General features: G+C 43.9%; 1 protein-coding gene across 1 annotated transcript in view; it reads left to right on the top strand.

Annotated features, from left to right (window-relative positions):
* The first annotated feature begins 11,706 nt into the window (after window positions 1-11,706).
* Window positions 11,707-27,410, top strand: part of CHSY3 (chondroitin sulfate synthase 3) — a 272,997-nt gene continuing 257,293 nt past the window's right edge. The window contains exons 1-2 of the mRNA XM_042787919.1: window positions 11,707-12,622; window positions 14,553-14,836. Of these exons, the coding sequence (XP_042643853.1) occupies window positions 11,914-12,622; window positions 14,553-14,836 (993 nt within the window). The 5' untranslated portion in view covers window positions 11,707-11,913. The remainder of the gene's footprint in view (window positions 12,623-14,552; window positions 14,837-27,410) is intronic.

Below are 27,410 nucleotides of genomic sequence, written 5' to 3'. Positions count from 1 at the left end.
CATGGAGCAGATCCTCCTGGATACTATGCTTGGGCACGTGGTAAGTAAGGAGGCAATTGGTGACAACCAGCATGGCTTCACCAAGGGAAAATCATGCCTGACAAATTTGGTGGCCTTCTGTGATGGGGTTTCAGTGCTGGTGGTTAAGGGAGGAGCAACTGATGTCAGCTACCTGGACTCGGGCAAAGCTTTTGACACTGTCCCACACACGTCCTTGTCCTAAACTGGAGGGACATGGATTTGCTGGATGAGACCACTCAGTGCGTAAGCAATTGCCTGGGTGGTCACACTCAAAGAGTTGTGGTAAACGGCTCGATGTCCAAGTGGAGAGCAATGACACGTGGTGCTCCTCAAGGGTCGGTGTTGGGGTCAGTGTTGTTTAACATCTTTGTTGGAAACATGGGCAGTGGGATTGAGTGCACCCTCAGCAGGTTTGCAGATGACACCCAGCTGTGTGGTGCATTTAACACACTGGAGGGAAGGGATGCCATCTAGAGGGACCTTGGCAGGCTTGAGAGGTGGGCCCATGCAAACCTCATGAAGTTCAACAAGGCTAAGTGCAAGGTCCTGAACAGGGGTTGAGGCAATCCCGAACACAAATACAGGCTGGGAGGTGAGTGGGTTGAGAGCAGCCCTGCAGAGGACTCAGTGGTGTTAGTGGATGGAAAACTGACTATGAGCCATCAATGCAAGCTCACAGTCCAGAAAGCCAACTGTATCCTGGGCTGCATCAAGAGAAGTGTGGCCAGCAGGTCGAGGGAAGTGGTTCTCCCCCTCTGCTCCACTCTGGTGAGACCCCCCCTGCAGTGCTGTGTCCAGCTCTGGGGCCCCCAACATAAGAAGGACATGAACCTGCTCAAACAGGTCCAGAGGAGGCCACGGAGATGATGAGGGGGCTGGAGCACCTCCCTTATGAGGACAGGCTGAGAGAGTTGGGGTTGTTCAGCCTGCAGCAGAAAAGACTTCGGGGAGTACTGGAGCCTTCTAGTACTTAAAGGGGGCCGACAAGAAAGATGGGGAGGGAAGGAAAATGGGGAGGGACTCTTTATCAGGGAGGATAGTGATAGGATGAGGGGTAATGGTTTTAAACTGAAAAAGGGTAGATTTAGATGAGATATAAGGAAGAAATTGTTCACTGTGAGGGTGGTGAGACACTGGCACAGGTTGCCCAGAGAAGTTGTGGCTGCCCCCTCCCTGGAAGTGTTCAAAGCCAGGTTGGATGGGACTTGGAGCAGAAGGTGTCCCTGCCCATGTCAGGGTGCTTGGACCTAGATGATCTTTAAGGTCTCTTTCAACCCAAACCACTCTATGATTCATTCTATGGTTCTGTGATTTTGAGCTATGTTTAAATACATTTAGGCTTAAGAAAACTTCCTTATTAAAAAAAAAATTTAAAAGGGACATAATTTCAAACACATCATTTCCATATTCATGACAAACTTAATACCCACATTAGTGATTTGGAACTAGTGCTTCTAAATGTAAACCATTACTTTTCATTTGTAGTACCTCTGACATTTTGAAACAGCCATTAGAAAGCAAAATTTGGTGGCATCTTCTGAATTTTATGCACAAAATGAACCTTCTACACTTTTACCTTTGAGATCTCTAGAATCTAATGTCCTAGTTCTATTAGGATTGCTTCTATGCTAAAGAGAACAAATTCTGCTGAATCAGGGCCAGCATGTGCTGGCTGAGTAGCAAAATTATGCCACAAATTACTCATTAGTCAAATTGAAGGGTGGAGAGGAAATATGAAATGATTCTTTCTTTAACCGTTGGGTTCTCTTCAGCCAAATGCATGTTTCAAACATTACTAATCCAAACTCCTATTCCTATTATAAGTAAATAGTGATAGTAAAAATCATGATGTATTTATTTCATATGATGTATTTTTAAAATAGAGCAACCGTTTCCTTGTAGAAGTTTGCTGCACTGATTTAACTGGTATTCCATGCACAAACTTTTACTCACACAGACATCATATCTTTTCAGTTTTTTTTTCCCATTGCTTTGTCACTTTTTTTTTCTTCTTGATTGCAATTATAAAAAGATAAAACACGCAAATTAACTTTTCCCTTAAAAAAATTCCCTGTGCCTCTAGAATATATGGTAGGCTGGTTGTTTTTTTCACCTCAATATTCTAGACACGATATATAAATATGTTGGTATTTTTGCCAGAGATACAATTCTTTTGGGAAAACTTCTGCTATCAATAGCTATCTACTTTTGGGGCAACTTATTCCAGCTACATATGGCAGGAAATCATCAAGTAAAATATAATTTTTTCAAAACTGGAATGGAATTTTCAGCAAATAATTAAGAAAGCAAGTAGAGAAGCAACTTCTTCTAAAGTCTTTTCTAATAAAAGGTATAAAATAGCATGGTGTTATAATAATGCGGTCCTGAAGATATTGCTTTGTGGTTTGAATTATAATGAAATGCTACCAGAAACCCTCAGACTGCAGCCACAGTATTGTTTCACAAGGTGGCATAATTACACTTCATATCGTGCATGTATATTTTTCCTCAACCACCAATGAAGTGGTTAATATCTAATCAGCCTTCCAGGGTAGCTAAGCAAGGTCTTAAGCGTAAGCAAGTCTTCAGGCTCAGTCCAAGGCTTGTTGAAATCAATAAGCAGCTTTCCAGTGTCTTCGATGGGAATTTAATAGTTTATCCACAGCGTGTTTAAACTCTCCTGCCAGGCTTTCTAATCCTGTGCGTTCTTAGCTACAGCAGACAACATATTAAACTTCTCAGGAAAAATAAGCCCATAATGCTTAGCTCTCGTCTGGCTTTTCAGAAATCTTAGTATGATTACTAATAAACTCAGTTAGTAATAAGAACTAGAATCTGAATTGACAGATCCATAATCCTATCAAATTCAGTGGGACTGCTTCTAAGTAAATTCAAAACACTTACATACTTCAGAAGTTGATTCTAATTAGAATTCTTAATATTTTGCTCTCTTAATGTTTCAATACAATTCTTTATATTGTTAATTCAAACTTTGGAAATTAATCTTTAGGATGAGGAGGGAAAAATTACGTAATATACAAAATAAATCTATTTTTTCTGGGTTTATATAACAATTGCAAAACAGTGTTATGGAAATATTTAATGCAAAGAGTGAGTCTTTTAAGTATTATTTTTTTGTCCTTCATCCAGACATTTCAAGTTGAAGACTAGAAGGACATTCCATTAGGTGACTTTGATGCCAAGTCTGAGGAAAAGTAATACTTGAGTAAAATTCCTAGCAAATTTGGAAAAAATGTTCAATTTATTATCAATTTGTTAGTATCCTCTTCAACAGTTCTTTAAAAAGGACTGCATAAATGAAAACACTGTAGGACATGCCTAGGATCAGAAGAAAGCATATCTGAAAGATTTTTGGGCTCACAGTTCTGTCCTAACTAAATGTTGGAAGAGGGTGTGTGTATGTGTTTACTGTCACTTTTGTTTTGGCTGATTTATAGTGGAAGATAACTATTTAGTTTTTCCTTTGGGAGCAATAGCTGCTCACCTCTGTAGGCATTGTTCTATTTCCTTTCTAGAGTTTTCTTCTAAGTTGTTTGGGTTTTTTGTGTTTTTTGTTTGTTTGTTTTGTTTTGTGTTTTTGGTTTTGGTTCAGGTTTGGTTCTTTTTTTTTTTTTTTTTTTTTTTTAATTTGATTTAAATTTTAATTTCCTCTGCCAGATTTTTCTTTTCAAATGTCTTGAACAGCCTTCAGAGTTTTTGTCACCCACTTCTCAAGCAGTGCCCTCTGCCTTCACAAAACAACACAACAAAGTATATGCCAGACAGCCTCCTCGTGTGTTGCTTCAGCTTTCAGGTTAACCAGTAAAGTATTTGTGTACAGAAAAGTATATGGCTTTTGCTATTGGAAATTCAGCTTGTATTTTACCTTCTTTTTTTAGGAAGGGGAAAAAAAAAAAAAAAAAAAAACTTCTTGTGGCCATATTGATCAAATGGCGGTGTTACCTCTGGTATTAAAACAATTAGCAAAATCTATTACAACAAGAACTTTCTCTGTCTTATGAACGCCTCTTAAAACTTTGGAAGAAAGCACTATACAGGTTCTTTTCCTACTGTAGATACTGTAGGGAAGCTATGTTAAGCAAGAAAGGTTTTAACTTTCAAATTAATCTTTCTCCTTATAGTCAGTTCTCAGAGGACATTGAGAACCAAATGTTTCTGCTGAGGCCTTTAAAAAAGAGAATTTCTGTTGTGCTCCTTATGATTTAGCTACCTCTTCACTGGAATTGATGTACATGGCTTTCTGTCTATCCTAAGAGCATATGGAGATGCAGCACATTGATGACTTTCTTTCAAAGGGCAGAAATTACTCTGCTTAGTACTTGTATTTGATAATAGAACAGTGGGCAATAATGTGTGACAAAAGTGTTAGTCCAGGAAACAACACTGCATTCTCTAGTATCAGGAAAGTGAAAGAACCTGCGAGAAACAGTTGCCTTTTGCCAACAATTTGCCTGGGATGAACGGGTCCTCAATTCCCCTGAAACATCCTCTGGATTCTCCTGCTTGGGATACTTTCAGGAACATTACCTGAAGCCTCCCAGGTAAGGCCAAAGCACACTTCTTGGGACAAGAGTTGCAGAACATGCTCCAAATTTGGAAACTTCCAGGTTTTGCAGGATTTTGGAAAAGTCTTTCAGCCGACAGCCTTTAGGCTGTGCCTGCCTACTGTGACTCCAGAGAGCGCTTCTCTGCTTCCAGGTGAGAGCATCTCTTGTTGGTACAGGAGTTGCTCGTGCACTGTACCATCTCATCCTGTGGCTTCAAAGGAGAAGATGCTGTGCCTGTGGACTGAAAGGATGCCACCCTGCTTTCCTGCCACACGCCTGATCTGGTGTCAGGATCAAAGCCTGGGTGGTGTGTTACAAAACATGCCTGTGTTACAGGTTAGGTGGCATGAGAGTGCAGGTGCCCCTTTCCTAACCTGACTGAGTATCTCCTATGGGGGTCAGCCCCTGTGGGGAGAAATTATATACAATCTCTCAAACACATTAAGACCACTTGGGACTATGTCTTCCTTACAAGTCCCACAGATATTGCAGCACCTAAGGAGGAAGAGGGTAAATGCTGCTGTCCACTACATAGGACCGTTTAATGTATCCCACACAGAGGTGGGAGCTCTGTATGGATGTCTCCCATTCATAAAAGTGTGATTTAGTCTCATTTATTTGTATTCTAAGATGAAAGGAAAAGTACTACAAAATACAGAAAAAAAATAAACAGTTTGAAAGAGGAGCAAAATAAAACAGGTTAAATAAAATTTACATATAAATTGACAGTGTAAACTTAAGTGTCATAATAATTCTTCATAAATAAATGTCACAAACGTTAAATCTGAGAGGATTTTCATAAGTATGGATTTCACAGCACAGCCTATCATGCATATTACTTCAGTTTGGCTTTAATAAAAAATAAACTACAGCAGTATGAAGTTCCAAGCTTATTTTTCATTAAATTGCAGATCAAGTACATTTGTTTCACAAGTAAACGATGGGTTGGTAATAACTGATGTTGCAAACTCATCTGGAATCTAAAATTCAAGTTAATGATGGATTTTCAGAACTACATATAGATCTGGAAGATATAAAGGTTTTGCTTTCAGTCACACCTGTTGCACTTCACTGGTCTTGGTCTGGAGCAGGACATGCAGCTTCAGAAATGGTTCTGTGGGCAGTATTGAAGGAGCAAGACACTGCAGTCAAATTCCTGCCCCTGTAGCTGTCATCGCTCTGCAAGGGAATGGTGGTAAGACTGTAAGTGTGTGGATATGACTGAATATACACAAGGAGCCGATCTCTTGAAAGAAAGGGCTATATTTATCCAAAGTCTGGCTGGGTCCAGTGCCCAGTAAAATCAACAGAAAAGGTTTTAATCAAATTCAGTCGGATGGATATGCAACTTAATAGATTGAACCTATAATTACTTTCCAAAATCAAACTGAATGTAGATATAGCAAATGGCTATAGAGTCAGATGTTTGTATTCGCATACAATGTCGTGGTTTGGGCCTGGTTGGCAGCCAACCACAATGCAGCACCTCTCTTTCCCTTCCCCTCTGGCAATGAGAAGGGACAGAGAGCCAGGCTTGGGGTTCGAGATAGGACTGGGATGGGGAAAAATTCCCCTTTATGACCACGAGCAAAAGGCAGACTCGTTAGGGGAAGAAAAAAAAAAAAAAATACATGTATTACAGACACTAACAACACATAACAGAGTAGGACAGTGAGAAGCATTGCCACATCTTGAGAACACCTTCCCCCCACCCCTCCCTTCTTCCTGGCCTCAGCTCTGCTCCCGATATCTCTACCTCCTCCCCCAGTGGCGCAGGGGCAGGGAATGGGGGGTGCAGTCAGTGCTGACACTTTCTTCATCTTCAGTGAGGGGAGTGTCCGGAACTTGTTCCCCCTGCTCCATTGTGGTCCCCCTCTCACAGGAGACAGTCCTCCACAAACTTTCTCTGACATGAGTTCCTCCCACGGGCTGCAGCGTTCCCCACACTTCTCCGTCATGGGTCACCAACTTTCTCTGACTGGAGTCCCTCCCATGGCTGCAGCCCTTCCCGAGCTGCTCCAGCATTGGACTCCCCCGCATGCTGCAATCCTCCCAGCGCTGAATTACAGCAGCGGGTCTGCCTTTTCCCATGAGACCCCGGCCTTCTTTGGGCACAGAACCTTGAATATTCCGAGCAGGAGCCACAGGCCATAAATCAATGTCTGCTCCACCGTAGATCTCCATGGGTGGCAGGGGGGGGCCACCCTGCCGTCTCACCACAGGATACAGGGGGGTCTCTGCTCCGGCACACCTCCCCCCTCCTTTCTTCCTCCATTCCTCCACTGACCTTGGTGTTCACGCAGCTGCAGCAACTCCTCCTCACAAGTCCCACTGCCCGTCACCACGTCCCTTCTTAAATACGTTATCGCAGAGGCGCAGCTGATGGGCTCAATTTCCCAAACAGAAGTGGAGCAGAGTTGGAGCAGGGGGAGCTTCGAGAAGCTTCTCACAGGGGGCTGCCCCGATAGCCCCCTCCCCTGCCACCAAAAAAATCCACCACTCACTCACTCAACCCAGAACAAATATGTCACCAATGTCCTCTTAAAAAGAACACAAAATAAGTATCCCAAATTGTTTTCCATATCTGAAATTCTCTAAACCTGTCCTCAATACCTCAAAACCTAAACCAAACACCTAATTATACGTAGAAGTTAATTCTGGCCTGCCTTGGGGGGAACCATATATCATATGACTTCCCTACCAACACACATACAAACAAAACATATGGAAAGCTGAGGCACTCATCATACCAAGAATCCCAAGTAAATGGCCTCTTAGCTGGAATGGCACTAATCTGCTTTATCAACAAATACAGTAAGAGCTACTTGATCTTTGATATATGTGCCTATAGTTATGTATATATTTTACCTTACTATTCCATAATGCTCTCTCTTGAGAGCAAAACCTAGCATGGTTAAGGGGGGAGTTAGTTCTATCTGAAGTAACAGCTCTAATGCAACTGGAGCAATTAATTTCTCCTCACAATCATGGTTTTATTTTACAGCTGGCCTACTGCATGCTTTAGCAACTGGCTACTAATGCAGAAAAGAAATCCTGCTGTTCTAACAGACCTATTTGTTGGATGTCTGGGGTTGAGTGAAATAAAGCTGGAACAGAAGTCAGTTCAGTGAGCTCCTTTCTGATGGTGGAATTAAATTGGATGCTTTTTCCTCCCTGTTCAGCTCTAATCTGCTCTTGGGGAAACAGACAAAATACTTGATTATGTGCCACATAAATGAATATTGAAAATAGGTGAAATATCATTAGTTTATGATGCTCGTTGAAGATGAAGGATGACAGAGGAAGAAAAAGATAAAGGGAAATTTCCCAATAGGCAATCTGTTTTTCAGAACCCTGGTTCTGTGATTTGTCCTCTCATTTCAGCATTTTAGGATCCTAAGCAGGAATACTAGAGTTAAAAGAGATGTGGCAAATTTCCACAACTAACATTACAGAACGCACAGCTAAACATTTCCCTAGAGTAGTTACTCCAGCCACTGGCATGACATTAATTCAGCTCTGTCTTGTAGTCACGCAGTAAGGCCTCTAACACATCTGCCTGCTAAGCTCCAGGACCTCGTATTAGGGACCTCCAATGCAATGCTACTGATGAACAGCTGGTGGCAGGAGGATCGCACTTTTCAAATGAGTCTATAATGATCTGCTTCAGCTGATCAGCCTACACTGTTAAAGCATCGTTTATTGAGATGATTGATGCAGGACATGGGACCATCAAGATAGAAGACTGTGCCCAAAGATAGCTTCTCAACTTATGCTCAGCCTCACTTAAAGTGCAGTTAGCTTTAGTCAGCGCTTTTTCACCCACGGCTGCTGCCAAGAAATTGTGAACATTGGTAGGGCTCTCTTGTTTCAGATGCCCTTTACACAATGGGCATGGTCTGTAAACTGGGGCTCAAGTGTCAGCAACATATTCAGACATCTAAACAAGCTAGCTGAGTGAAAACATCCAAGGATGCACTTTAGATTTATGTTCCTTTATCTTCTGTCCAGTGTGGAATTTGAAGCCTACCAGTAACTCCTAGCAATCTATCACTGGTGGCTTTGGACTTGCAGCTGAGGAGAAAAAGTAGTAAGACTACTGCTAAAGCATAGGAGAAGTTGGGGATATAAAACCAGCTCTGCTCCTCTCTGACACCGCAGATATGTCGACTACCCCTTCAGTCTGGGAATTTGTGCCTGCTGAAGACAAAATGACTGGGTTCTGTGTGGCCAGAATGACTTTCAAAAAAGTGTGAATGGGATGTTGATACCCACTCATTTGAACTCTGGCTTCTGCTAGTATCATTGTGTAAGAAAAGTTGGCCACTTCTTCTAGAGCTAAAAAAATATTATTTTAGTTTAAAAGTATTACTAAGGGCAGGGGTATGCCTATGTTTCTGCTGCTGCTTCATCAAAGGATGTGTGTTAAATTTGATTAGAGACTGTAAAACTGCAGGGATGAAATGGGAGATTGCATTTTCCACCTTTTTTTTTTACAAGAGAAAAATGGAAAATGTTAAGAGACTCCCCCAAGTTTATAATTAGAAACACATGGTGCAGGGGACAGAAGGCAGATTTTCTAATTTCCCATGGAATTTTTGTTACAAAATTATCTTTTGAGTTTTTGAAGTGATTGCATGGCCCTGGCCTCTCCCATTTTCTCCAAACACATTGATGTGACATTAATGACATTGATGCAATATTGTTGCCAAATGCATTGTAACACATAACAAGCCATGTAGACATGACCTCATGATACCTAGCTTGACAAGTTATTGTAGCAAGTATTTATATTAATTGGAAAGGCATTCTGGGTTTCACACCTTTACTGAATGCAAGTACAGGACTGTTACTATTAACCACTAGAGGCCACCGCTGCTCCTATAAAATCGGTCCAGTCTGTGTCGGTCTGTCCATAAAAACCCCCAAACCTTCAACAGATTTCCCCACAGTGTATCGAAATACTGGTAGAGCATCGAACTAAAAATATACATGCAGGCACACACTGGTAATATTTCTGCTCCAAATATCCTTGTACTCCATTTTTTTATAAACTACCTTGATAACACATAGCACCTTAAGGTCCATTTTCATCTTGGAGGTGTGTAAAAGGCTTTATGGTCACCTCTTACAGGTCTGCCTGCTCTTTTGTGACAAAATTAAGCGCTGTCAGAGCTGAGGAGTTGGCACAGCTGGCACTGACTAGAGGCACTTCAGTGTATGCATAAGCAATGGAAGGAGATTAGCGTCATGCATTGCACCTCTGCAACCCCGTAGCAGGAATTTGAAAATTTAGGACTTGGTGACAGTGGGTTGTGTAGTTGTAAAGGGTCCATTACTGCTGGAGGTTGTACTGCACATGACTTGCTCGGAGCCAGCAACACCCAGCTGTTTGCAGAGAGCAGGAGGGAAGGAGTGGGAGAGAGTATTTTTCAGTGGAAGACTCATGGAAAGCTGAGACAGTCGTAATACTGATCATTCCTAATGCCATGGCAAAAAGGCTTTCTGACAGCCTTGCTGCTTAGCTTGTTTCCTGTTATTAGCTCGGTGAATACAGACCCACGATCTACCTGCCACCTTGTTGCTCGCAGAACGTCTCAGGTGGTATTTATGTGCCCGGACACATTGCTGGGGCTGTTGTTTTTAGTGGTGACAGCTGGAGTGAGTATGTGTGTGTGCCTGGTGCCTAGTACCTTGCTGCTTGGCATTGGAAATGCTCCAGCCTGTGTGCGCATAGAGAGGAAATTAATGATGGGCTGCTTTGGAAAGGATGCTCAGCCCTAGGGAAGCTAGAGGGTATGTTTCCTGAGCCTGACGCTCACACATCTCAAAAACACAAAATGCACACAGCCTGCCTGCTGCATGTGGTGGAGGCTGAAGGAAAAACTGAAAATGACTTCAATAAGTGACCTCTTCATAGTTAAAGACCATGCAAAGCATACTTTTTTTTTTTTTTTTCATTGTTAGGTGGGAAAAGAAATTTATGTCTTTTTGGAAAAGGGCTTGATTTTTTTCTCTCACTATTCATTTACTTCTGCTAGCATCACACAGTACCGGCTTCCATACCCCTCCTCTCACCTTGACATATGTGTCTGACAATTGCTAAAGTCACGTAAAGTGACAGACAATCCCATAGACTTAGCTACAAAAATGGGTGGTTTTGATGGCAAATGACTAAATATATGCTACTGAATCTTTGGTAATTTGGATGTACTTCAGTGCAATGATAAACGAATGTGAGGAACGATTTATGGGTTTTGCTGGAGATGAGCAAAATTAAATTAGGGATGCATATGAATGTGGAGGATATGAGGGAGATTTTAAACTTCAGAATTAAAGCTGTCCCTGTAGGCACAGTGGCCTGGAGGCTTAATTCCTGTTGTCAGTCATCGTGGGCTGTGAACAGCGCAGTCACCCTGAGGTCAGGAGGATGAGGAAGCAATGCCCCAGCATCCTGGAGCTCATGATAGTAATAGTATACTTGGGCTGCGGGGCGTGCACGCCACTGGAGACGCGGCCAGAGAGGGCTACAGGTCTTGGCTGCGAAGTTGCTGTCCGGGGCCGGGGAGCAGAGGAGACAAGGGCTTCCCTCCTCCTCAGATCGCCCCCCTGACCTGCCCTTGGGATGAGGAACGCGGGCAGGACGGTCCCACCCGGCGTCCTCTGGCCGCCCCCGGGCGATGTGAAGCTGCGGCCGCCGATGAGCCCCCGGCCCCTCCCGACGAAGCGGCGGCTGCGGGGCGCACCGGTGCGCGTTTGGGGCACCCCGGCCCCGGCCCCGCCGCCCGGCCACACCGCCCGGCCCCGGCCGGTGGAGGCGGGGGGCGGAGGGCGGCGGGGCCGCGACGCGGGGGGATCCACGAGCGGCACCTAAAAAAATCGTTTCCTTCCGGAGCGGCGGCGGCGGCCGCCGCTTCCCCGGCGCGGCTCGGGCACCGGCGGCGGTGCCCTCCGGGGTGAGGCGCTCGGAAGCCGCGGAGGAAGCCGGCTGAGCGGCGAGCGCGGAGCGGGGGCCGCCGCCGCCGCCGCCGCTGCCGTGTGGAGGAGGCTGAGCGGTGGGAGGGGCGGGGAGGGACCAGCCGCCGCGGTGACAAGGTGCCAGCGGAGCGGAGGGGCCGCCGCTAGTGCTCCGCCGTCCTCGCCGCCGCCCTCCCGCCAGGGGAAGTTTGGCTCGGGGGCAGCGCAGCCGCCCGGGCCGCCGCGGCGGGGCGGGGAGCCGCGCCGGGAGTCGCCGCGCCCGGGGCCGCGGCGGGACGGGGGTCGCCTTCGGCGGGAGGCGGCGGGGGGACGCCGGCGGCGCTCCGGGAGCCGCCCCGCCCGCGCCATGGCAGCGAGGTCCCGGAGACCCTGGCTGAGCGTGGTGCTGGGGCTGGTGCTGGGCTTCACCGCCGCCTCCTGGCTCATCGCTCCCAGAGTGGCCGAGCTGAGCGAGAAGAAGAGGCGCGGCGTCAGCCTCTGCTCCTTCTACGGCCGCTCGGCGGGGCTGGGGGCGGCCGGGGGCGCGGCGGCGCCGGGTGGGCAGCCGGCGGAGGCGGAGGCGGTGCTGGGCGGCACGAGTTTCAGGAGCAACCCCTGGGAGCTGCCGCCGGCGGCCGAGGAGGGCACGGTTTCCAGCCCCGCCGCCGGCGGGGACGGGGAGCGGGAGGAGGAGGAGGACGGCGGCGAGAAGCGGAGCGGCCGGCCCGGCGGCAGCCACAACGGGAGCGGGGACTGGGGGGGCGCCCCGGGCTGCGCCAAGCCCCGCAACTTCCTCTACGTGGGGGTGATGACGGCCCAGAAATACCTGGGCAGCCGGGCCGTGGCGGCGCAGCGGACGTGGGCGCCCTCCGTGCCGGGCCGGGTGGAGTTCTTCTCCAGCCAGGGCTCCGCCGCGCCCCCCGGGCTGCCCCCGCTGCCCGTCGTCGCCCTGCCCGGCGTGGACGACTCCTACCCGCCGCAGAAGAAGTCCTTCATGATGATCAAGTACATGCACGACCACTACCTGGACAAGTACGAGTGGTTCATGCGGGCGGACGACGACGTTTACATTAAAGGTGACCGGGGCGCGCCCCGCCGGTGTGGGAGGGAGGGAGGGAGGAAGGGACGGACGGACGGAAGGAAGCGGTCGCCGGTGGGGGCCGCGCGGGGTCCCACGGGGGTGAGGGAGAGTCAGTTTCTGCCCGCGGGCGTGGGGGGTACCTCGACCGACCTCACACACACACCGCTCCCCCCCCCCCCCCCGCCCCCCCCCCCCCCCGCACCGGCGGCGTTTGCTGCCAACCCCCGGGTGCGGGGCGCGGGGCGGGCGGGGGGCGATGTGCCGTCCCGGCGCTGCGGCTCCGGTGGGAGCTCCGAACTGCCCCCGCGGGGCCGGGCCGCCCCCGGGGAGGCCGTGGAGCCGGGGCGGGTTGCAGGGCTGAGGCGGCGGCGGGCCGCGATGCGCGGTCCTTGCGTGGGCGTGGGATCCCGGTGCGGCGGCCCCCGCGCTTGCTGCCGGCGCGGCCCTCCGGGGCAGGGCTCCGCCGTGGGCCGGCGGAGAGGGTCCGGCCCGGCGGGCGGCGGGGCTGGGCGCGGCCCGGGGAGCGGCGGGGCGGTGCCGGCCCCGCGTCCCGCCGCGCTGGGCTGCGCAGCCCGAGGGTCTCGGCATCGCCTCGTCCCGCCGCCCCTGCGCAGGCAGCGGCGGGGAGCGCGGGAGGCCCCGGACGGGCAGCGCCCTCCCCTCCCTCCCCTCCTTCCCTCCCCCGCTTCCCGGCCGCGGAGGCTCAGCCCGGAGGCTTCGGTTCGGTGCTCCTCGGAAATGGTGTTTCCAGCACTAGTGGAAGTTCGGCGCTGGGTCACCGGCGCTTGGGCTGAGCAGATTGCAGCCCCCGGAGGCCACTTGCAGAGCTGCTGCTCGCCTTTGCGACGCCTGTCTCCGGAAGGTGCCGGCCCTCTCTCCGGCCAGCTGTGTAGCACGTTAGGAAATGATGTTCTGCTACCCTCTTCCCTTTGGTCCACGCTTGTTGCTGCTGTTGCTCTTGCAGTGTCCTGCTCTTAGGCGAGAAAGAGAAGCTGAAGATGTAAGTGTGAAGCCCGGGCTGTAAGCCTGGTTGCTTACACTGTTGAAGGCGTTGTTGAAAGTTAATTAGAGGTAACTCTGTACTTCCCTATTTGTCACTTGATTTTATTTGAGCCGTTTAATGGGCTGTTTGCTTGTCAGCTGCCGTTCATCTGTGAAGTACCTGCACACACACACACACACACACACACATAAGTATGTATGTGTGTGTGTGTTCAGTTACAGACATAAAAGTTGTCACTCTTTTCTTTGGGAGCATTTTTGAGTTGTAATAGACCTATTTGGTTCCAAGATTCTGAGCTAAACCTATCTGGAAATTTTTAAGTAAATACAAAACCACAATTGCTTATAAAGAATGAATAGGTAAGGAGTCTGAAGGAAAAGTGTGTAGACATTGTAGCACCAGAAGTACTTTGGAAAGAGCCCCAGTTTTACCTTGTTCTGACAGTGACTCTCTAATCAAACATATGGTCTTTATTAATTTAGATTTGCTCTGGTCTCTTCAAAAATTAATCCTATTAAAATAATACCTGTCATTTCTCCTCCTCTCCCTTCCTAGCCTAGAACTATATTATCAAGTTGTCCCACTTCAGAGAGTGTCAAACCTGCAAGTGAGTGCTTTGCATCAGGAAGGGCTGAACAGAACAAGGTTTACTGGTAAAATTAAGTTTCTGTCGTATTCTGGTTTTCGGCTGAATGAAAATGTCACTGTGATGTTAATTAATAATAATGAAAAAAAAAAAAAGTCTGACAAAGGTAAACTTGTGCAAGGATATTTTTAATTAGGTATAGGCTACTGCTTTGGAAGTTACTTCCTGTGACAGTGTCGGGTGCCTGTTGTATTTTTAAAAGAAGTTTGAGGTACAGGAAAAGAGGCGGTTGTCAAACTAGGCAGAGAAATAACACTGATCTTTTCTCTCTTTCAGGTGAAAAATTGGAGGAGTTTCTTCGCTCACTGAACAGCAGTAAACCTCTGTATTTGGGACAAACTGGTCTGGGTAATATTGAAGAACTCGGAAAACTCGGCCTGGAGCCTGGAGAGAATTTCTGCATGGGAGGGCCAGGAATGATCTTCAGCCGGGAAGTTCTTAGGAGGATGGTGCCACATATAGGTGAATGCCTTCGAGAAATGTACACCACTCATGAGGACGTGGAGGTGGGCAGGTGTGTCCGAAGGTTTGGAGGAACTCAGTGTGTTTGGTCTTACGAGGTAAGTGACAGTGTAAATTGCAATGTGCTGTTTGTTTATACAGTTTTACATCTTGCTACCTAAGTAGTTGTATCCATAATCTCTTTCTACCATAGTTATGTTTTAATGCATGCATCAGAATGTAAACTGCAGACTGTAAAGGAAAGCAGAGGAAAACATTCATGGCGTGTTGCTGCGGTTACATATATTTCTACATGTGTCTCTTAATTTTCACCAGTGACAATCACTGCAGCCATGTTTTAAGTACTGACATGCTCTTAAGTTGCTGAAGCATTACCTTGAGGGTTTCTACATACAGTCCTTGACAGGATGCTGCTGTATTTGATGTATTCTGTTCAGGCTGAATCTTTTTAAGAACTTGTTTTTGGGTAAGCATGCAGCGTATCTGTTTGTTCTGCCTCACAGGTTCCTAAAATGTTTTGTGTTATTTGAGAAGAATTGCCTGTATTTCCTTAGTTACTCAGATGTATTTCAATGGAGTTCATTACTGGCAAAAGCAGAAATAGGTGTGTTGCTTTTTTTTTCTTGTACAGAAATACAATTTGTTACACTGTCTGTATCTATGATGCACTTGTAACAGGGTTTTTCGTGGTATATAAGTATTAAAATGTATTAAGGACACACACAGTGTAACAAATCTTCCTACCCTGAAGTAATTTTAGGAGCAAATTATTTCGTTTAGAAGTAGTATTTTCTAAAGTAATAAAGGTGTGTTGTAATACCCCAAAAATTTTTTTTGCAATGCTGTAACTAAAATTCGGACCTATTTGTCTGGAAATATTGTGGTTAGTGACAAGAGTATATTTGTAGATAAAAATAGACTAAGCATGCAACTGCCAGGAAGGGTAAGGGGTGATAGCTAATATGATGAATATGAATTTAGTTATTTTCACTTGTTCTTTAATATTAATGTACACTTGCCCCTCTGGCACTCCCTTGTTAAGCAGGAAAAAAATAATGTAAATGGGACACTGGAAGAGGTTATGTGCTATTAACAACAGAAAGACAGGAACATAATTAATTTTGTGGATTAATGGTTTTCTGGATGGCCTGGGGAAAGGTATCTGTTTTAGAAATCGGTTTAGTAGGCTATGGTGCATGTGAACAGATGAACGAAGTAAATACTGAATAGTTGCTACTAACTAGGTAGAAATCTTAGAGGTGGAAACCTTATCCTTTACTTCACAATAGAAAGGTGCTTTTAGAGACTATTTCAATAAATGTTGTAAATGGCAATGTAAAATAATATACCCATTGCACTGGTAGAGCAGGGAAGGCATTTATCGTGCAGATGGATATCAGTGTAGGACTAGTCGTTCTTAATCAGACTTCCAAACTATGTTGGCAGCTTAATCTTACACTGATGTGTTTGGGCTGCATCTGTACAAGGTCGTTTTCAAATCCTTGTGGGCGTGTGATGCCTGCTGATCTGTATCGGGTAGCAGAATTACGATTCTGTCTTGACAGCTGTATCTTGGAAGGGGTTTGGGTTTTGTTTTTCTGGTTTGTCTTCTTGAGAAGAAATCTGGGTAAGGGAAGAAAACTAGTAATAGATAACATTATCACTATGGTTATAATTTATTTTGATGTTGAATGTCAGGAAATCTTGGCTCCAGGCACTGAGCATAAGTGGGATAGAGCAAAAAAATATGTTTACTCTCTTTAGTTTTGGAGACCAAGTTATATGACTGTCCAGAAGCTCAACTTTTCATGGTAGGATTGGGGCCTGAAAACATAAACTTTTTGGAAAAAATATATGCTTTTATGGGATCTGGAATAGAGTGAGACCAGTCTTGTCTGTCAGTTGCTCTTGAAGACCCTAGGTCTGTATCATAATGAAAAAAAGAAAAAAATGTGTTAGGCACTGCAATAGCGTCTGCTCATTTCTGACCAGTATTTCTGTCTGCTAGAAGAATCCTTGACTCTGTTGTCGGTACAGGAAATGCTCCAGGAGTTGCAGATGATTATTAAGACAAAGCTGCTTAGGATGCTCTCCCCGTGTTAAATCTGTATGGAAGGGAGGGAGCGAGATGGGAGAGAGAGAAGTTGCATTTGCACTTCGGCATAGTTTGTGTTGTGTAGCTGGTTGTTTCAAGGAGTCTGATATTGCACCTGAACAGACTGGCATGTTGTGGGTTGGTAAACTGGTTGGTGACAAGGCTAAGCTTTTTCCTAGGGCACTGAAACTGTTGCTGTGTGCTTTTTCATTCCTGCCTTAGATCAGCAACACTCTTTGTATGCTAGAAGCAGAATCGCTCCCTCGGTGAGCAAAACCTAAGATTGGGGCCAGGACTTTCTGCATAGCCAGTTGCACTTTTGTCCTGAAGTCCTCTTGTTGTATTCTGAATATTAAACTGAGTCCTGCTGCTCTGCAAAATTGTTATGAACTTTGTTGCTTTTGGGAAGACACATGACTTGTATTTAATATCTGTTGCTGAAGACTAATATAAACTGGAAAAAAATCCATTAAAATTCATGGAAGCAGAAAAGCTCTAGAAGAGTTGAATCACTGTTGCATCATTTTTTACTAGATTTCTTTTCTAAGAACTGGATCAGAAAGTCTGTCTTTGGTGAGGATGAAAGAAATCAAAGAGTTCAGGAGAAAACCTGAAATGCTTGATCTTTGCTGGGTGGCTCAGCTGGTGTAGGTAAGACTGGCTGCCCATCAGGGTTTATTCTGCTGGCCTTTAGGGTTAGCTAGTAAGTTGTGCTAGTATGCATAATATGCTTGCTGGCCAGGAGAGGGTTACAACTTTGGCTCTTTTTTTTTTTTTTCTGGCAATATGTGGGTTTTTTGTTTGATTTGGTTTGTTGATTTTTTTTGTTTGTTTGTTTGAGGTTTTTTTTGTCAGACTGAATAAGAAGGGGTCTACAAGCCTACAATGAGCCGCTTTTACTCTCGGGGCTTTCTAGAGTTTAATTCTTGTTCTGCCATATTTGAAGCCAGGGCTAATGGCCGAGTCTCCCACATACCAAATGACTTAAGGCTGAAGTGATGAGTCTCTGTCTCTGCTGATGGAGCTCCTCCACTTTAAATAAAGCATTAGTCATTGGATTGATGAGAGTGAATCTAATAACAGGGTTTTCAGGGCACTTGTGGAGGAGACGGAGGGAGTGGAGGAGACAGAAATGTGCCCTCAGGCTGCAATTTGACAGTTGCTCTGAGCCGACATAAATAGGGGCTTTCACTGAAGGGTGGTTTCTCCTTTCCCTTGCTCTGCTGTTCTGCGGGACTTGGCAGCCCTGGGGTGAGCTGGAGCAGGGGCAGGATCCACTTGAAACCTGAACGTGACCAGAAGTGTTTTCTTCACCTGAATCAGTACTTGCAGCAAAGCTTTGCTGATCAGAAGCATCAGAAGGGAGAGGAGGTCAGGTTCAGCCAGGAATGAAGAGGCAGGACGGTGTGAAACTGCCCTTCCTGGCAGCAGCTTACATTCAAACTGGCCGGAAGCAACAGCTGAACTGCAGTCTAAATCTAGTATATTTACGTGCCACGTAAGGAGGTATCTGCTACAAGTGTTGTACTCTGCATGGATCATTTTCTTTCTACAGAAGATCCATCCTTGTTCTGATATATTTTTCAACTGTATGTTAATTTATCCTCCAGTTTTGATGATGCTGTAATGATGAAGGTGTAATAAATCTGACAAATTTGTCTAAAATATCTCTGTACAAAGCCTGGGGTTTTTTGTTAGGTGTTAGGAACTTCTGCTTCCCCAAATAAATAACAGTGGGGATCAAAAAGGGCCTTTTGCTTTTGTGCTTTCAGAAGCCATATTTCAAGCTGGCACTCTCTTTTCCACTAATTCTGAAGCCTTGAAATGTTTTTCTTTAAATGAATGAGGAGATTAGCTTGATTTTAGTGACTCATACTTGTTTTGTTCTTTGGAAGAAAGAATACAGTTAAAGAACTGAGATGCTGTCTTGTTTCTTGCTTTGCTGTTTAGGAGGGACTTGACTGTAGAGGACCATTTGGAAAAAAAGTCTGATTGCTTTATATTTCCCTCCCCCCCTCTTTTTTTCTTTCTCTTTTTTAATGATGTTTCTGATTTCAGAAAACCATTTTTTAATTTGTAACCTAAGTCTATAACAGATCAAATAGTGTAGTTCCACAAAAGGGTAACGTAAAATGCCAGTGAATGAATGAAGTGGCTGTAACAAGTCAAACAGAAATCAAACATTGTCAGGGTATAAATACTGTCAGAGGAGGTTTTTCTTCAGAAAATTAAAAATTACAAATGCAGCATAAAGAGATTTAAAGACCATTCATCACTGTATTTGAGACATTTATTCTAATGTTAAGTTTGTAAAGCTTTTATTTTTGTAGACTTTTTTTCCCCTTTTCTGTGGGAGAAAATATCTTAGAATCATAGAATATCTCCAGTTAAAGGGACCCATAAGGATCATCAAGTCCAAGGCCCACTACATTAGTTTTAAACTTAGAAAGTACATTCATCCAAAACCCCCCTAGATTAATGCAAAATGCTCCATATACTTTTGTTCTTTTGGTAACGCGTATGTTGATATTGAAAGGAAATATTGCACTTTGAACATATAAGCAGTCCACATGAATGACTATCTGTTTTCCCATTGTTTTTTTCCTTCTACAAAGTTCTATGACAACCATAGAATACAGTGTCATTACTATAATTTTTTAAAATAATATAGCTCTCTAATATCCTCTTTGTTGTTGATTTCCAGTAGCTACAGTAAATACTACAGTAAATATCCTGGGAAAATGCCTATTTGGATCAAACTGCATGCTCAGAGAGGTTCCCTTTGCAGTGCACTGGTATTGTGACTGTCTTCGGACGTGCTGGAACCTTTGTAAGCCATCTTTTGGCTTCCTCTAAAAATGCTTTATCTTTTCCTTTTTAATGTCAGTTTTCCTTCCTGATATATTTTAATTTTACATTTGAGTCTTTGTCTCTCTCTTTGGTGAAGATGTTGGTGGATCACAACTCAGCTTTGGGTTGAACACTACATGAAACAATCATTAGAGGTGTATTTGTCTTTGATGATGCTAAGATGGTAGTTTGTGCATTTGGGTACTGGGATGATCAGTCTTGAAGCAGTGGTAACCACCCCCACTTAAGCTGTTGGTTTTGGGCAGCTTCATTAGGTAGTTACATAAATGCAGCTATCGTTTTTAAAAACCGTAGAGCTGAGCTATCATTGACCCTAGAATAGAAATGCATGGAAGAGTGGATAATTAAGACTGTAGCAGGGGTCTCTGGCAGTATATGCAGAGGAACCAGATGATCACAGAGGCCTCAGAACTATTTGTATAAATGGCCAATTACTGATAGAGGATTATGTATGTGCTCTCTTAACTATTTGTTATTAATAGCTATCTGATTACAGTGATGTTAAAGGTAGTTATCAAACTTTTTTACTTTAATGTGATTCTCACCTGGTTAGAAAAGTGAGTTACATTACCATACTGTTGTAGTATAGTGTTTCTGTGTGTACGTAATATGGAAGAAAATGCAAGTCATTAAATGCATATCTTACTGCAGTAATCATGGTGCTAAAATTGGGTCATTACTCTTGCCCTGTGTGGCTCTGTCTGGTCCTCATCCGAGCTGCCTAGCCCTCTTGTGCTGTGCAGACTCCCTGCTCCCTCTCTGGCTTTCTAAGTGACCTGCCATTCATTTACTCTTTTACCTGGGGAATTTGAGGAGACTGCCCAGGAGTGCTGCCTCCCTTGGGTTCACCTATCCTAGGGACACCCTGTCTTCTCACCCCTTCTTGATCATGCAAGATCAGCTTGGCTGGGACTCGAGGAGGTTCACAGTGAGAAAACAGTTATCCCTGATACTTACATGCTATTGAGGGTCTTAGGCATTTCCCCATGTGGCTCAGCAGGACTGCAAGAGTTGGATACCTGTTTTGGGGGTCTTTATTGTGAAGGATTGTCCTGGTTTTGAGTGGGATTGAATTAATTTTCTTCCTAGTGGCTGGTATAGTGTTGTGGTTTGGATTTAGTATGAGAATAATGTTGATAACACACTGATGGTTTTTATTTGCTGCTAAGTAGTTTTCATATTAAGTCAAGGACTTTCCAGCTTCTCATGCCCTCCCAGCAAGAGAGCTGGAAGAGCACAAGAAGTTGGGAGGAAACACAGCCAGGACAGCTAACTCAAACTGGCCAAAGGCATACTCCATACCATATGACATCGTGCCCAGTATATAAACTGGGGAAAAGGTGGCCTGGGACCACTTCTCAGGAACTGACTGGGCATCAGTTGGCAAGTGGTGAGTAATTGCATTGTGTGTCACCTGTTTTGTATATTCTAATTCAGTTTTTTTTTTTTTTTTTTATTCCTTTTTTCTGTCCTATTAAACTGTCTTTATGTCAACCCACGAGTTTTACTTTTTTTTTTTTTTTTTTTTATTCTCTGCCTCATACCACTGTGGGGGATAAAGCTAGTGGCTGTGTGGTGCTTAGTTGCCAGCTGGAGTTAAACCATGACTGAAAATTAACTCTATCCCAGCTGAAACTGCTACCATGGATGCCTGTGCCAGCACCCACAAGCCCATGGCTGTGGTCTACTGTATGATGGCATCTTAGCTGTGGAGCCAGAAACTAAGGGGGGATGTTTCTCAGCCTGGTTGAGAGTTAGCTTCTCCCAGGTTTCTGGCTTGTTTGCAGATTGGTTGTCCTCTCTTTCCTGCTGTGCCCCAAGAGGAACTACTGCTCCTGCCTTTTTGGAGTTTGTCAGCTGTGTAATTCTGAGCCCTGGTTCTGAGTTACCAAGGTGCTGGAGTACTCTGGGGATATGTTTTCATGTCCATGATGTGAAGAAAGCGTGGATACACTTCCTTAATGTGTTTTCTTCTAAGACGCCAGCCACTATTTATGTACAGGACTGTGTGGGCTAGCTAGCAGCTTTCTAGTCTCTTTTGAATATTTGTGTGTTCTTAAGGGAGGTATTTCAAAGCTTTTCCTCTTTAAGAATAAGTTCTCTCTTTTGAATTACCGAAGCGTCCCACAGACAAGGAGAAGAAAAACATTAGAAATTCTTAAATAGTTAAAAATGTGTCTTTAGTTCTGCACATGGGTATCCTGAACCATCTTTCAACCCATATGGGTATTTAAATCTAAACACGTTCAACTTTATTCTCATGTTTGCTCTCATTTTTTGGAAAGTGTTTTCTCAAGACTTTTGTGCAATCGGTATATGGGAGGTGGTATTTCCATAGACGTATAGTGCAGAAGGCTAGCTGCTCAAGTGTGTTTAAAAACAGTGTTTGACATGAGATGATGCAACTATGGCACAACTATTGCAGGAGTCATCTCATTTAAACCTATCCCATCCTCACTTTTGATAGTGCCTGTCACATTATACAAGGAATAAGTTTGATTTTTAAAAAGAGACTTATAGATGAAGAACTTGTCTGCTTTAGGATCAACAGTGGATTCAGTGCTTTACATATGTCCATTAAACAAAGCACAATGAAACCCTGACATTTTCACTTTTTACCCTGATAGAGTTTTCTGTATTCTACCTTAAAATCAAGTGAACCAAACTACATGGGAAGCATTAGTTTCTATAGATATTCCCAGAACTATTTTTGTTTTCAAAATTCTGTCTTTCTTAGGTGTTCTGAAATAAATTTCCCTTTCATACATACAGATTTGATTGTGGTTATCGGTCATACTTGGACAAAGAGTTTTGTTAAACTGTCCTGCTTGACCCTTTTTGAAGATGGAGTGTTTGTTGCAGATTACCAGGTAAATCAAATAGCACAGAGTTGCTCAAAGTGTATATAGTCTTCTCAAAGACACTGATGGTCCACAGGTCGTTTCCTCCTGCTCCCTCCCAACCCCCAGAGTTGATGGGTTTTGTTACTTTTTCTGGACCATTTTTTGTATCTCTTCTTGTCCTGACTTTGTGTAGTGGTTTGAGCTGGGTTAACAGCCAAACACCACAGATGGTCACGAGCAAAAGGCAGACTCAATAGGGGAAGAACAAAACCCATACATTTATTACAGATACTAACAACATGTAACAAAGTAGGACAGTGAGAAGCATTGCCACATCTTGAGAACACCTTCCCCCCACCCCTCCCTTCTTCCTGGGCTCAGCTCTGCTCCCGATATCTCTACCTCCTCCCCCAGTGTTGCAGGGGCAGGGAATGGGGGGTGCAGTCAGTGCTGCCGCTTCTTCCATCTTCAGTGGGGGAAGATTCTGGAACTTGTTCCCCCTGCTCCATCATGGTCCCCCTCTCACAGAAGACAGTCCTCCACAGGAGTCTCTCTCCCACGGCTGCAGCCCTTCCCGAGTTGCTCCGGCATGGGACACCCCCGCATGCTGCAATCCTCCCAGTGCTGAATTACAGCAGCGGGGCTACGTTTCCCACAAGACCCCGGCCTTCTTCGGGAACAGCACCTTCATCATCCAGGTGAAAGCAAATACAGGCCATAAATCAATGTCTGCTCCACTGTAGATCTTCATGGGTGGCAGGGGGGGGCCGCCCTGCCGTCTCACCACAGGATACAGGGGGGTCTCTGCTCCGGCACACCTCCCCCCTCCTTTCTTCCTCCGTTCCTCCACTGACCTTGGTGTTCACGCAGCTGCAGCAACTCCTCCTCACAAGTCCCACTGCCCGTCACCAAGTCCCTTCTTAAATACGTTATTGCAGAGGCGCAGCTGATGGGCTCAGTTTCCAAACAGCAGTGGAGCTGACTTGGAGCAGGGGGAGCTTCGAGAAGCTTCTCACAGGGGGCCACCCCTATAGCCCCCTCCCCTGCTACCAAAGAAAAACCCCACCACTCACTCAACCCAGGACACTTAGAAAATCTCCCAGAGATAACTTTTTTCTGACTTTCTCTTTCCAAATTTATGTCTTTTGATGAGATCAAAAGATGCACTTCTACTGAAATAGAAAATGCTTGCAAAGAGAGAAGCTGGAAGCTGTAAACAAGGAGCATTACAGAAATTATCGTAAATAACTGCTAACTAAATGTACTTATATTTACTGTGGTATTTCATTAGATTTCAAAACAAGAATGTGTTTATATTTTTAGAAGATTAAGCATTCAAGCTACTCTTCCACCTCTGTATGTTACCTTGGAGTTTTCTGCCAGTAGACAAATAGGTATAAAGTGTAGTTGGATAATTTTAGGTCTTCAAACTTTATTTATTCTGTGGCTATCATTACCAAACTGGTTTCCACCTATTTTCAGCTTTTATGTGAGAAGGTATGTACTAAGTCATTATCAGTATACGCTGCTGTAACATATTCTCTAAAATATGCTTTTATTTAGTTATTTGATTTTATTATATAACATGAAATATTCAAAAAATGCATATATTATTTGAAGTGTAGCAAGAACTGCTACATTTTGAGGAGTTTATTCCATCTGACCAATGCTGGCTAATGATTTAAGCTCAAGATGTTTGTACAGTTTGGTTACTCTTTAGTACGTATTTGGAACTGAGCACCAAGTAAATGTGTTATTCCACCCTGGCTGCAATATTTTTGGCTTCCTGGGTATCACACTAAGAAAAGATTTTTGGTCTGCTTTTAAGAATTCTTTTAAAGCATACATACATACACTTTAGGAAGTAAAGAACATCTTAAATTAGAGGTATAATTTTAGGAAATTCTTTAAGCAGCCTGGTAACTAATACAACCTTCCTGAATGGTATTTTATGTATGATTTAGTCTTGAAATGAACCTTGAAAAGGGACAGTTACCTTTTAATTTATTTTTTATTTAGTGCTTTCAAGACACATTTTCCACAGTCATTTTCCACAATGGTTGAAGTTTTACCTTTAGTAAACTAACCTTTGTGAGCATTTAAAAATGACCAAAAAAAAACCAAAAACCAAAACGCCTAAAGTAAGTCTCTTCTGGAATATGCTAGTTTAACCAGGCAGATAGAATAATGAAGATTAAAACCCGAGGTATTGACCAGACAGATTTTTTGTTTGGTTTTGTTTTCCTTGTTTTTTTTTTTTTTTTTCTTGTGTGTGTGTGTTGTTGTTTGTTTGTTTTTTTTTTTTTTTTACTACTATTTTATTTTTTAGTTTGTGATAAAATACTTGATTTAGAAACTTGGAAGTATTCCTTTTGATAATTTGCAAATAGGATTGTTATTTTGTGCCTTGTTTTCTTGTGCACTTAATACTTTGAAGGATTTTATGTTTTCAAGATTAAGCACATTTGGGTCCCTAACTTTTTTGCTTTTTGTTTCTTATAATTTTTTTTAATAACCATTCAAGGACAGATTAACATCTGAAAAACAATAATTTGGTCACCAGGGCCAATGCTCCTTTTGACTCTGCATTTGCTGCTATCAGGGAGGTGTTTGTTCATGGGCCCTTTCTGAGTGTGGCATTTGTGAACAAGCTCCTCATGTGTGGAAGCAGATGCACTAAAGAAATTCAGCATTTCTTTAGTTGTATACGTGGCTGCAATGCAGTGGAAGTATATGTCACCTTCATTACTACATGAGGTATATGCTGTAAATCTGTGTGCACGGAAATACACATTTGTATGTACACACGCATATATTTAAAGCTTGTGCCTAGTTGATAGCCAAGCTCCCAGGGGCATAAGTGAAGGTCCTTTGGAGCTTTTAAGCTGTGCTTCGAGGTATTTATTGCAGTCTCTCTGCTGTAAAGGTCAAGAATTTAGCTTCCAGCTTGTTTTTAATTTATCTTCATAATTATATATGTGTTCTTCTGTTCTGCATATACACATACTTGGGCTTCCAGCTTCAATTTAACATAGCTTTTCGGCTTTCCATTTTCCTTGAAAGCTTTTACTTTCTAGCAACAGACTGTAGCACACCTATTATCATAATAACTTTTCATCACCAAAGGGGACTATCTTATGGACCAGCTCTTATCCTGCCAGAATTACAGATTTTCCTATTATTGATCGTGATGAAACACGGTGACTTCCTCTGTCACTTTTTATCAATTTTAGGCAGAATCTTCTGAAGTCCACGAGTGTCATTTTGAGAAGTCAGGGAATTTAACTAGAACAGATGTAGCTGATGACAGAGCTTTTAAGAAAAGTGCTTGCCTCAGCAAATGAAACACTTGTTATGGGCTACTTATATTTTTAATTATTGTCTTAAAAGAATTTGTTAGGTATAAATCTGTCTGTCCTGCTAGAATGAATAAAAGCAGGTGCTAGTATTTTGGATTCTTCTTTTCTTCAACTCTAAATTTTTGTGGTTGAAGACATTTTTCTTCATGTGATAGGGGGAAATAATTGTGCCTAACTGAAGTTAGTTGACTGTAATAGAAACTGTTATGAAAAAGTAAAAAGTATTTTTTCTTAATATTTGGCTCTACTAATTTTGGGAAATGGAGTGTTAGTATATCCAAGAGTGTCAAGTAAGTGTATATATATTGCGTTTGTGGTGTTTGATGCTTGAAGTTTGCTTAGAGTTTTAGAGCACATCTGTTAGCATCTTTGCAAAAATTGATTATTGTTTGTACCGTCAAGACAGAATTCTGTACTGAAACTAGGCATTGGGCGTTCCTCCATCCTGGCCATGTTAAATTGGTTCTCACTTCCCTCTTCCAAATCTGTTAGCTGTAGTTTTTACTGTACTAAATTCCTATCCACGCTGTGCTGTTGGCGTGCATGCTTGAAGCTGACAACTCTGTCATGGGAGAGAGATGTAGTAGAGGTGTGGCCTTTACGGGGCAGACAGCCTTGAATGAGTAAGAGCTGGTCTTCTCTCTTCAGTATGCTTATCAATAACTATCCCAGCCTAGCCTGTCTTAACTCATCACTGGAAAAAATGTTTTGAACAGCAGAGGCTTTATTATTTTAGCTGCACATAGTGCTAGAAGCAGGAGGGAAATGCTGGAAGAAGGTAGGCTGGAATAACAGACTGACATGCCTTTGTTGAGTTTGGCATGTTAGAAAACAGCTACTACGGATCAGATACTCATGACTGGGAATTGCATCCTCACAAGTAAGACTACTTTCATGAGGTTTTGCCTTAAAGTAGGATGGGGTACTGATGTTCCCTGTGTGTAAGAATAATAAAGTGTATTGCCACTTGTCTTTTTGCTCCACTTTGAGCACTGAATAATCATAAAGACCATTAAATTTATGTCATTTAGCTTGTTACTGGCTGTTTCTGGAGACTGATAATTATTATAACAATTGCTGTGCCTAGACCTATCTGGGATTGTAGGAGCCTCACCCCCGTGAGAGGATCCAGAGTTACAATACTATTTTGTTTCTATTAAACATGCCAGTTATCCTCTATAGTATTCACCTACTGACTGTTTTGCTAGTGCATTTAGGGATATGAAAGCATTTATTCTCCCACATTGATCTGAATAGGATTTCCATTAGTTGTGTATGCTGTTGATAAAACACTGAGAAAAGCTCATTAATTCAGAAGGGGGAAAATCTAAATGAGGCCCTCAGAACAACCCTGTTAAAATATTCTTGAGTGTAGGCTAGTTACTGACTTGATTATATAGGACCTCTCAAATGTTTCGTGTTTCTCAACATTGGTGATACCTACTTCAATAGTAGCATCCCTGCAGGTAGGTCCAAAATTGCAAGAGCTTCCCACTCATCTCAG

This window comes from Tyto alba, unplaced genomic scaffold, assembly GCF_018691265.1.
Source record: "Tyto alba isolate M040663 unplaced genomic scaffold, T.alba_DEE_v4.0 Super-Scaffold_13, whole genome shotgun sequence".
Classification (NCBI taxonomy): domain Eukaryota; kingdom Metazoa; phylum Chordata; class Aves; order Strigiformes; family Tytonidae; genus Tyto; species Tyto alba.
The sequence above is the reverse complement of the archived record's forward strand: the minus strand, read 5'-3'. Positions and strand labels throughout refer to the sequence as shown.